Source organism: Helianthus annuus, chromosome 3 (genome assembly GCF_002127325.2).
Source record: "Helianthus annuus cultivar XRQ/B chromosome 3, HanXRQr2.0-SUNRISE, whole genome shotgun sequence".
NCBI classification, from domain to species: domain Eukaryota; kingdom Viridiplantae; phylum Streptophyta; class Magnoliopsida; order Asterales; family Asteraceae; genus Helianthus; species Helianthus annuus.
Window position 1 is genome coordinate 176,126,104 of NC_035435.2, and position 13,009 is coordinate 176,139,112.

Sequence of the window (13,009 nt, forward strand, 5' to 3'; positions counted from 1 at the left end):
GAAATAGAATAGGATAACTCATTCTTATTCATGTATGTATGAAAAACAAAAGCCACTATTTATAGGGCTATCATTCATTCAATACAACTTAAATGCCAATGGGAGTTAGGCATGTGGATAGTCATATCATAAAATATATTTATACGTTATAACAATAGTAAGTATGTTATTAATTATGTGAATATATTACATTTGGTTTTCTTCAATTACCCTGTCTACTAGGCTTGAGGAGTTGTTTGAATAAAGCCATCTTTGGGACATTCCAGTGCTCTACATGCCTGGAAAAATACAAGATAAGATTGATTTATATGTATGTATGTATATATGGTACTTGATATGTATAGCCAGGGGCGGATCTAGAAAATCCTTATAGGGGTAACGTTTTAAAAAAATGGGTAATGAAATCGAAAAAACGTCAAATTTTTCCAAAATTTACACTACCGTCGGATCATCAAGGGGTAGCGGCGGCTACCCCTTAATACAAGGTATGTCCGCCACTATGTATAGCCACCTTACCTGCATACTCTTCCTGATTCTTTGCTAAGATAATACTCTGTGTAACCTGTAGCTGCACATTGTTATTGTTAAAAAGAGGACGGACCTCAGTGCATTTGTGAATATTCAAATTATTTCTTACAAAGAAAAAAAATCAATTTTACGTTGTAACCATTGTATGGCATTACAAAGCTTCTTGGGTTTTGGGTATTATTAATTATAAAGGGTTTGAAAATTATACCTGAAAGAATGGGTCTCCATGGAAATGCCATAGTGCAAGAAAAACGCCAATGGGCGATTCCTTTATCCTGCAAAACAAACAAACAATTGAATATAAATTTGGCTTGGCTTGGGTCGAAATCTATACAATAACTACTAGTACGAATGATGGCATTTCCTTCAATTCCTTTTGAGGTAAGTAAATAAATTAGTTACCTGAAAGTCCTCCCATTTGATGAGGTTCATGTTTGATTTGTGAATAAGGGAGCCAAAATTAGTACAGTTTCTTTTGAATCGAAGCAGGCCTTTAAAAGAACCTGCAGGATCAGCAAACTCGCAGTCGTCTTCGTATGCATCAAGTGTAAGAGCACCTAAAATCATAAATAAATTAACAAGGAAGGCCACATCCACATAAGAAAGAAAGAAAGAAACACAAGTATGTATGTATGTAGATATGTTGTTACCTACCTGTAACAAAATAAGACCTCTGATAATCCCCTTTGATGGTTTCGACTAAAACCGCGCGCTCGATTACCACGTCTTCCCTGCTTCTTCCTTCAACCACCGGAGGTGGAGATGGACGGAAGAAGGAGGCAGCGATTCCAAGAAGCTCGGAGCCATACCACGCCGTTTTCAGCAGTAAGTTTTCAGGCCCTTTTCCTCCTCGGCTGCACCGGATTCTAGTGCCATTAGACAGGAAGAAGCGTCGGTGGTTGTGAACCACCGTCACATAAGAAGAAGAAGAAGCGGGTAAGAGCTGCCTCGTGTTTGCCATTTCACCCACACAAAACTCTCACTCCCGTACACTTTTATTTTTTTAATTAAATAAATAAATAAATAAATACATTCTACACCATTAGTAACCCCTACTTTTTCTTATTCTACATACACCGATAGGATTAGGATTACTCACATTTTACGGCTGCTACTTGTTCCATTCGTACTTGATACAGCAATCGATACAACTGGTGATGTTACTTTGTCAGAATAGGTAGAAACATTGAGAAAACTACAAAAACGGAATGCTCACCAGTCTTTGTTTTTGTTTGGACGATATCGATTCGGTAAACAATACTAAAATAAATTATATTTGATTCATACTCTCTTGATTCGGTTCGTTACGGTAAAGAACTCTAAATTGATTATGATTTTTCAACATTCGTGATTATGTTTTTCAACATACGTGATTAAGGTTTTGAGTTTTATAACGTGCTTCATTTCATATCATACGTTAAGAAACATTGTATTTTACACTTTCACTATAGATGTAATGTATTTTGAACCATCCTCGAGACTTCTCAATACTAACCATCAAGATTTTTAAGTGTTGCATTTATTAAAAAAAGTTGAGCTTCAAATACTTCGTTTATAATATTGCATGTATATAACCTTTTCATGCTCGTTTTTACCTTAATACCGTCGTTGTACCTCTTAGTTTTACAACTGTCATTGTCAAGTTATCATTATTTATTTGATCATACCGCACCAAATCTTCGAACGTCCAACAGTTCCCAACCTGTTTATTTATCTATCTTTTATTACCGATCATTCCATGTAGAAAACTTTATGGTTCACCCATCTATACACAACATGGGTTCCATATATTGTTTTAAGTCATTTTTCTTTATCTTTAATCTAGGTACCTCTTAGCTCTGTAGGAACTAGGTTCACTTTTTATTAAAATATATTACAAAATAAATAATAACGAGACTCTCGTTATTTGTGGGAAATTCGACTAGTACAATACCGGTTACAAAACTAAATAAACGAATATAAAATACAACTAAATTGTACCAATCTTGATTCAAAGGCAATGTCTTTGAAAACTTCAACCGCACTTACGAGATCGAAACTCCGCTGCAAGACAAGCAAAATTAATTACGGTGTTGGTTGTGACACGTGTTCAAGACGCTTCCCTTAAAACAGATTCCGCGCCTCCTCTCAGACGGTTCTGTCTCCCAGGGTACAACAACCGAAACAGTATGTGTACTGCCGGAGATGGCACTCGCGCCCGAGATAGCATCAGGTATCATGGTGTTCTAATTTTTGTGGGAGAATAAATAAATATAAGTTGGTGATGGTAGAAGAATTAGAGAGTACTCCTCTCCAAATTCTATAAACTTTTCTCTAGTTTATCTCTTTCATCTTATTTTTCTCTATTTTCTTTCTCATATCCAACAAAGAGTCATAAGGTTCCTTTTATACTCAAAACTAAAACTCCATATTTAATTTCTATTGTTTAAAGACATTTATGACAATAAAACCTTTATTATGAGTTTTCAAAGTCATAAAACCATCAATTTATGAGTCAAAAAGGGATTAATTTACATGTTAATGTCATATTAAATAAAATAATAAGACATAATAAAACTTACATCATGACTCTTGAATAAAGATTAAATGTCATAAAACCACCAATTTATGACAAAGATGAGTTTATACTAGAGTCACCGAAGTTTAGAAATATTCACTTCAATTACTCAACTTCGAGCATCGATATTCTATTCATCTTAGCTCCATTTTGGACATAGTTTGATTCATTATTATGATCCTCTCACCATATAGAACACAAACCCACTAATTATTATTTATACCACACATATATAAATATAATTATTGATGTCCAAAATATTTAGTGAAAAACTCATTTTCACTAAATTTCCAACAATCCCCCACCTGAATGGAGATCGATTAAAACACACAAAATTCCCCGATGAAACCTCGACAGGCGAGTATTGCAGGATAGGTAGGTTTTGCCTTTGAACCTTCCTTTGTGAAGCACACTTAGTCTACTAGGGTTTTGTAGACGTGATGTCCTTGAACAACCCCCCATTTGTGTAAACGACAATATACATTCACACAATACTTTCCTTAGCCGGGCCATCCCCTCATTATGGTGTCCTATTATGGTCCTGGAACACTAGCCTGGTTCTGCGAGAGCTCTAGGATTGCGCACCCCACAATGCCATTCGAAGCGACCCTACTTCTCTCTCACATAGGTGATTCCTTTGAATCATTAAAAGCATTATGGCTTACTATGATTTCCACAAATCAGTTAGCTATATATTATGCTTAGCCTCACAACAATGTCACTGAATATTATAGGAATGGACTAGGACGTATTTAAACACCCTTTTATAGTTTTAGGGGGGATATATGAACACATACACTAGCTTATTCATAAATATATATTAGCGATGCCCCCACAGTGGCTACCCTTCGGTTCACGATTAAGTTGTCCTATTGAACCTAGATCTTGGGATCTCCAGTCAGCTAGGTTAGGTTTCCCTCATGTCCCTTTTCCATGGGCTTTAGTCTCATTCCACAACTTGATCTCTTATCAACCCACTGGTTGTTGGATCCAAAAATATCTTTGACTTCGCTAAGTCACCAATGACAATTTAAATTGCGATAAGTTGTTATAACGTGTTCTTGACTCGCTAGTCAGTTTTGCCTTTTAGTCGATTCATGAGACTTATAACTCGTGATCTCAACCTGGATCCAGTTATGTACCTTGTCTTTAGAATGACATGAAGCTCAATTCATGGCTAAACACGTTTTCACCATGCCTTTGGTGTGTCATGACTGACATCTTACTAGATTTTGAATCTAACTAATTGGCATTCAAGTCTAATCTACTCGATTGACTCCATATAACCATTGTGTACTCCACTTGGTCATGCGTTTGCAATATATATTCGGATTTCTAAAATCCTTATTGCCAAACCTTCCACATTCAAGTGCAAGTCACCCCCACATTTAAGTGTAATTGGATAACATCCAAATGGGGTGATGAAAGGTTCTCCCTTTCATTTCGAGTTTGAGAAAACTTCTCAACTACCATTTCCACATTCAAATGCAAGTCACCCCCCACATTTAAGTGTAATTGGATAGCATTCAAATAGGGTGATGAAAGGTTCTCCCTTTCATTTCGAGTTTGAGAAAACTTCTCAACTACCATTTCCACATACCCTAAAGGGTTTGTTTCTTAAATGGTTCCTCCCCCCACATTGCTTGCATTTTAATTAACTCTCCTTTAGGACTAAAACGAAGTTATCTTTATAGTTTTGTTTTAGCACAAAATTCGTTCTTGTGTCATCACATATTTTGAATGTTTAAAGTTAATTTAATCTCCATCGAGCATATAAATTAACAAGTATTAGTCTAGCATGCTTTAGACCACAATACTCTAGCATGTGAACGGAAGATGCATCATTCTGATTCTTCACAGCCTTACGAGATAACGCACTATCTCTTCCGAACATTCGTTTCTTAGGTTAGACACAATAATGAAATTTTATTTCACCATTCCAAAACCATCAGTTTTAGAAAGGTCTCAAAACCATAGTTAACTCCATCCATTAGGAACATAACTCGTTTGTCTTTTTATCTCCAAGGCTTCACCATTGACTTACTAAGGACTTAAACATAAGTCTTAATCCAAGTCACTTTGATGAAATTGTATAAAATCACTCTAGTCTTGAGATATAGTCAATTAGAATGACTCTCAACAACAAGGCATTCACGTATGCCTATAGTAATATATACATTTACATTGTTGTTTCGTTTAAACCATGTATGAGGACCAACCTCCACATAGTTGAAACAACATTGATGGTGGTAGAAGCATCTACAAGTCTATCATTATTGTAAATTTCCCTTAATAAATTAGTTAAATTTATTAAAACCATTTACAATAATAACATATATTTCTTTCATATGTTATATTCTTTGAAAACTTACATGTGCATTTCCATGTTGATGCTCTCAACATTAAATGACATATCTTGTTTTCGTGCATTTCATCTCAAACCATTCACCACGTTTCTTACGACGCCGTTATGCATTTGATGTTTGATTTGTGACTTATTACATAAGTCATGATCACAACCCGCTCATTGTGTTTGTGTAAATTACTTTTTACACTTAGTACCAAAATGTGTATCCTTTTGACAAATTATTAGTAATCCAAAATAAAAATTTATCTGTTAATCCATTTGTTTATGTAAAATAAACCAAACGGTAGTCCACCATTTAAAATAAAATAGAAGTGAACATATATAATAACGGATACACCAATGATATCTAAACATCAAATCTCAAAGTGTTATTATCTTCAACACTTTTGACCGAAATAAATGCAATTATATCGTTCGGTGTCATGTTTTGAGGTACTCCCTCATAGTGGAACTCTAAACTTGAATAATCACAAGTTATCCAAAATATAAAGTTGTTTACAATTAACTACTCGCAAGTAGTTAAGCAACTTATTATGTCTATAACAACATCAAGTTGTTTTTCACAAAATAGTCTTTCCAAGACTATTATATGGTTCAAGATGTTATACTTCTCGTGGAAGTATCGAATCATTTATAATTCGCAAAGACATTTTTTATTCGTTCAAAATATTTCTCGTTTTGCAAGTGTTTTAATATTAAACTATATATTTATGTTTTGGTTACAAATCAAGACAATAAACCTTATAATAATTTAATAAATAAACAATTTCAAATTCGCTCGTTTGAAAATAAAACGAATACACATCGTTTTAATAAATGGTTTATCATATTCAAACCATTTCTAACCTGCTGTTAGATAATAACGATTATCAATCGTTAAAATGAGTGGTTTGTATGATAACCAATTCTAATATGCTAATTAGAATTTAAATGTTGAACAAACATTCAAAATATTCAGTTTTTATAAAGTAAACCGCTTCTAACACGCCTGTTAGAAATAAAACGAATACAATTATTCACTTTTGGTTTATTTAAATGAACGTTTTCTAACACGCTCGTTAGAAATGAACACAAATATTTTCTAGCACGTTCGTTAGAAAATATATAAAACGATTATAAATCATCTTAAATAGTTTATCATAGTTAACCCGGTTCTAAACCGCTCGTTAGAAATTAACGATTGCGAATCGTTAAAATAGTTGTTTATAAGATAAACTAATTCTAATACGCCCATTAGAAAATTAAACGATTATTTATTGCCATAAGCCGTTTTTGGTTTATATAAAATAAACGTTTTCTAACCCGCTTGTTAGAAATAAACAATTGACAAAGTCGTTAAATCGTTTCTAACACGCTCGTTAGAAAATAAACAACTATCAAACTCTTTAAATCGTTTCTAACACGCTCGTTAGAAATAATCGATTACAAAATTTGTTTCGAAGTTTATAAAAAAATATAAACTATTTCTAATACTCTCATTAGAAATAAACAAATATAAAACCATTTTAACATTTATGTAAAAAACCGTTTCTAACTTGCTTGTTAGAAATTTAAAAGTTTAGACGAAACCGTTTCAAGATTTATTATAACCAAAATAATTGTTTCCAACACGCTCGTTGGTAATTATTTGGAAAAAATAATCTTTTCTAACACGCTTGTTAGAAAATCTAAACGTATTTACAATATTGTTTCTAACACGCTCGTTAGAACATCCAACCGTCTTTAAAACATTGTTCCTAACACACTCGTTAGAACATAGAGATGTTTTAAAAGTTATTATTATACAAAATAATTATTTCTAACACGCTCGTTAGAATACATAAATGTTTTAAAAACTTGTAATTTTATAAAATAGTTACTTTCTAATACACTCATTAGAAAAATATATATGTTTCAAGACATTTGAAACCAATATTATTTTACCAAATTACATCTAACATTCTCCTTAGAGAATTTCCATCGTTCATACCCATTATATGGTTTTACAAAAATTACCAATTTCTAATTCGCTCATTACAAAAATTAGTATTCCAACCATTCGAAATACATATTAATGTTTGTATATCATTCGTGTTATCTAAACGCGAACACAACCCATTCTAAAACTTCAATCAAATTGTACGATTTTCTAACACGGTATTCGGATTAAAGATTGTACTCCAATCATCAAAATTAATCCGCTACATTGTACTAAATAAATATTTCCCAAGAAAATTTATAAGATTTTAGCAAAATCTCAATTAACATTTTAACTTTCGTGAACCTAAATCTTCGTAGAGAAGGGATTTAAGATTGTAGCAACAATCTTCACTAAAGTCTGTTTTAAGATTGTAGGAACTAGGTTCACTTTTTATTAAAATATATTACAAAATAAACATTAAATAATAACGAGACTCTCGTTATTTGTGGGGAATTCGACTAGTACAATACCGGTTACAAAACTAAATAAACGAATATAAAATACAACTAAATTGTACCAATCTTGATTCAAAGGCAATGTCTTTGAAAACTTCAACCGCACTTACGAGATCGAAACTCCGCTGCAAGACAAGCAAAATTAATTACGGTGTTGGTTGTGACACGTGTTCAACACGCTTCCCTTAAAACAGATTCCGCGCCTCCTCTCAGACGGTTCTGTCTCCCAGGGTACAACAACCGGAACAGTATGTGTACTGCCGGAGATGGCACTCGCGCCCGAGATAGCATCGGGTATCATGGTGTTCTAATTTATGTGGGAGAATAAATAAATATAAGTTGGTGATGGTAGAAGAATTAGAGAGTACTCCTCTCCAAATTCTATAAACTTTTCTCTAGTATATCTCTTTCATCTTAGTTTTCTCTATTTTCTTTCTCATATCCAACAAAGAGTCATAAGGTTCCTTTTATACTCAAAACTAAAACTCCATATTTAATTTCTATTGTTTAAAGACATTTATGACAATAAAACCTTCATTATGAGTTTTCAAAGTAATAAAACCATCAATTTATGAGTCAAAAAGGGATTAATTTACATGTTAATGTCATATTAAATAAAATAATAAGACATAATAAAACTTACATCATGACTCTTGAATAGAGATTAAATGTCATAAAACCACCAATTTATGACAAAGATGAATTTATACTAAAGTCACCAAAGTTTAGAAATATTCACTTCAATCACTCAACTTCGAGCATCGATATTCTATTCATCTTAGCTCCATTTTGGACATAGTTTGATTCATTATTATGATCATCTCACCATATAGAACACAAACCCACTAATTATTATTTATACCACACATATATAAATATAATTATTGATGTCCAAAATATTTAGTGAAAAACTCATTTTCACTAAATTTCCAACAAGCTCATTACACAGCTCTCGACAAGGAGAATACAAATCCATAAACTATATATCTCATATATAAGTACGCTTATGTTTGTTCAAAGAAAATAAAAAAAAAAAATCATATTTTCACTTACCTTTTTAAGAGTTAGCTCATTACGTAGGCGCCACATCATAGTTCTATAGAGGATGATCCGCCATGACAAAACACTGGAATGGGAGGATGATCCTACCCCACTAATTATGGCAATTAAATTATTATTTTTTTATTTTTACAAAGGAAACACTGGAAATGGAAATGGTTTTGTCCTGTTCTGCTTCGTCCCCAACGTCTCCATTTAGACGATCACGACGTCGACGAGGGGTGGCGGGATGGTGTGCGGACCGTCGTCGGGGCTGGACGGGTGGAGGACGCTCCCCATACCGTCTAGCCTAACCATAAACAAAATAAAAGTATTTTATTAAATGATCTAAATTAAATGGTTAAATGAATTGATAGCCTTTCCTAGTATTTTTGGAAGCAAGTTTAGGATTAAGTTTGTATAATCCATATCTATAATATACTCTCTAATATATAGTTCTCACTAGTGGCTTGGTCGATAAAGTTTCAAAATTTAAGTTGTGATTCACTTATTTGTGAAGAAGATTGTATCGTTGTGCTTTTTTCTTTGTCGCCACTCCAAAAACTTTGAATTTTGATATTAACTAGTAAATTTTCCTGCGCGTTTCAGCGGGTCCAAATGTAAAGTAACTCGGATTTGTATCGTGAAGACTTGAATTGTTTTCGAACAAAAGTTACGTAAAAATGTAGATAAACTGAAGATGTACATAAAAATATGCACGGAAACGTATTATATTTGACCCGACTTATTTGCGAAAGAAATTTACGTCAGACACCAACTTTAACTTATACTGACACGTATATAAAAAAGTAGAAAACTATGTTTTTTAAGTTAAAAATGGTACTGCTCGTTGCGGTGCGCTGAAACGTAAAGTAACACGAATTTATACATTCTAATGAAAACGTATTATATTTGACCCGACTTGTTATAGAATAAAATTTATGGCAAAAAGTACATAAAAAAGAAAAAAACATATTATATGTTAGCCTACCCATTTAAAAAAAAACATAATCAAGTTGAATTTATACCGACACGAACATAAAAATAAGCACACGAAAAATGATTATAAAGTTGAAGGGTTGTAAGTTTTATATTAAATGTTGAAGGGTAAAGGTTAAAAAAACAAAAACATACTAAAAGAGTAAAAGCCAAAAAAAAGTTAGCCCACTTAAAGTTACTACCACGCGTTGTGGCGGCTTTTAGACGTAAAGTAACTCAAATTTATACCGTGTAATGAAAACGTATTATATTTGACCCGCTCTGTTTTCAAACAAAGTTTACGTTAAAACGCAGAACAACTGAAAACGTATATAAAAATAAGCACAAAAACGTGTTATATTTGAACTTAACCAACCTGAATCTATTCTGACACGTACATAAAAATAAGCACATAAGAATATAAAATCTTATTAAGTTAAAAAAAGGGTACGACGCGTTGCGACGGCGTTTAAACATAAAGTAATTAGAATTTATACCGTCTAATGAAACGGTATTATATTTGATATGACTTGTTTTAATTTATAATCCTTTATTAGGTCAAAGAGTGGTACAAAACAAAAAAGTATTATAGAGTTAATAGCCAAAATGGTCCTTGAGGTTTGATCACTTTTGCCACTTTAGTCCAAATTCCAAATTTTTTAAATCTGGATCCCTGAGGTTTGCATTTTTTGCCATTTTAGTCCAAATTTCAAAAAAAGTCAAATTTTATCAATTTTTTTACTGAAATTTGTCTTTTTCCTTATTTCAACTAAGGGCAAAATTTTCATTCTTTATTATTATTAAACAATTTATGTTAAAGAAAATAAAAAAATAAAAACCCCCTTAAAAGCCCTGTTTCGATCAAAACCTAACCAAACCCCATCATCTTCTTCCTTCCTCAACCTGCTTCAAACCCTAACAATGGTGGTATGCACATGTGGAGCCCCGACGCAGATTCGCACATTATGGACCACACAAAACCCAGGTCGTCGATTCCATCGTTGCAACAAACCTAAGCCAGTAAGTCGATTAAACTCCTTTCCCCAATTTCATGTAAACCTAAACCTAAAATTGTTGATGTTCAATACAGGGGCAAAGCTGCGGTTTCGTTGCTTGGGCTGAGCCCCCGATGATTCAGAACCCTGCTGTGATGATTCCTGGGCTGTTGGACACTATCAAGAAGCTTGAAGATAATGCAATGTTCATGTTTAACAGGAACAAGAAACTCGAAGAAAATGCAATAAAACTGGCAAAGGAGAACAAGATGCTGAAAGTAATCATAGGGTTAAGTTGGTTTTGTTTATGGTTTACTATGCTAAGACTAGTTAGGTTTTAGGTGTTTCCTGCTGATGTTTATGGTCGTCTTTTGTAATGTATTTTGGTTCATCAGCAGGTAATGTAATGGAAGATTATTTAATGGAATGTAATTTCATTGTAATTTGATTTGATTGTGTTAAATAAAGGCTGCACTTGTCCAAATGACAGAGTTTTGACCAAATGACAAATTTTCGAAGTGACGAATTGTCCAAATGACCATATTTTAAAGCTGCAAATGACCAAATTGGTCGACAAATTGTCGAAAGTGACGAATTGTCCAAATGACCATATTTTAAAGCTGCAAATGACCAAATTGGTCGACAAATTGTCCAAATGACCATATTTTAAAGCTGCAAACACAAACTGCAAATGACTAAAACTGCAAACACAAACTGCAAACAAGACTAAATGATTCAAAAGTTGCCATACATACCAAGTTCCCACATGTTCACACAAAAGATACATTACTTAATAACTAGAGTTAAACAGTTTGACATGCATACCAAATCAGTTTGACACAAACTGTTATCATAACAGTTTGAAACAAACTGCAAAAAACGTCAACTGATCTAAACTAAAGTTAACCTAAGAAGCTTCTGGTTCTGCCCCATCCTTAGCCTTTGAAGACTGACCACAACTCCTCCTGTTATGTCCAACTTTCTTGCGGATTTGACAAGTCAAAGAGTTCCCCTTCCTGGATAGCTTTCCAGTTTTTGCGAGTGTGTTAGTTAAATTTTCAACCACCACTGCAGCCTTGGCCTTCTTTTTTTCCTTCTTTTTTTCCTGTGATGCAGCCTTGGCCTCTTCTACCTCCACTGCAGACTTTTTTCTTTTCTTTTTTGGCCTCCCAACCTGGGCATGATACTTTGGAGGAATCAAGGTGGTTGGGCATGCAGATTTAGGCCATAAGTCACTGCCATTCACTGGTTCAACAGTATGCTTGTACACCTCTTTCCAAGTCTCTAGCCAGTAAACCGGATGAACCCATTTTTCCGGAACACCATCACCTCTACCATGCAATCCCATATCCCAGATACATGCAACTGCATGTCTACAAGGGATACCTGTGAGATCCCATCTTCTACAAGAGCATGTCCTTTCATCCAAACTCACAACCCTTTGGTCTTGGTGGTCATTAAAGTGTGTGCTGACCTGATACTTTGACCCTCCAGTCCAAATCACAGTGTACTCTGCAGCTTCATTCTTGATAGTTTACAACAATTCAGTAGCTCCTGGAGTTAAAGGACCTTTACATTTGGCAATCTTCTTATGCACCACAACAATCTTCCTCATTAAATACTCCCTGATATACTCTAGACATGTTATGATTGGCTTGTCCCTGCCCTGTATCAGTTGCCGATTGAATACCTTGCAAATGTTGTTTAGCAATATGTCACACCTAGCCCTGCCTGTAACATCTTGAATTCATTAACTATGCTAAGACAAGCCAAATAAATGTAATTACTATGCTAAAGTACAAACCTGTGAAGAAGGCTCTTGACCAATGTTTGCTTGGTATTTGTTTGAGCCAATCATGTAAAGCTTTGTCCTTATCAAGCACTGCCTTCATAGACTTTTCAAACTCTGGTATTGTTGATGCAGAGGCACAATTCCACAGCAGGTTTTTGTTTTCATCTCCACTCCATTTTGGTTTCATATTTTCGTGTATATGTCTCAGGCAGTATATATGTTCTGCACTCGGATACACTTTAGACAATGCAAGAATTAACCCCTATGATTATAGTCACAAAACAGATTAACAGTTAAATAAAAAGAGTTTAATAACAGTTTAATAAAAACAGAAAAAG

The 13,009-nt window shown here is 33.8% G+C and overlaps 1 protein-coding gene across 5 annotated transcripts; it reads right to left on the bottom strand.

The window, feature by feature from the left end:
- Positions 1 to 1,533, bottom strand: LOC110931059. Of its 5 annotated transcripts, none has more exons than XM_022174452.2 (5): positions 1,183 to 1,533; positions 931 to 1,085; positions 737 to 803; positions 517 to 562; positions 1 to 278 (listed from the first exon to the last, which is right to left on the bottom strand). In XM_022174452.2, exons 1-5 carry the CDS (start codon positions 1,487 to 1,489, stop codon positions 203 to 205), a joined length of 651 nt encoding a protein of 216 aa, XP_022030144.1. In that variant the 5' UTR covers positions 1,490 to 1,533; the 3' UTR covers positions 1 to 202. The 5 variants fall into 5 exon arrangements, 3 of the variants coding, with proteins under 3 accessions (XP_022030144.1, XP_022030143.1, XP_035843711.1); XM_022174451.2 differs by having other exon boundaries at positions 517 to 568; XR_004889006.1 differs by having other exon boundaries at positions 7 to 278; positions 442 to 562.
- Between the last annotated feature and the right edge of the window lie 11,476 nt (positions 1,534 to 13,009).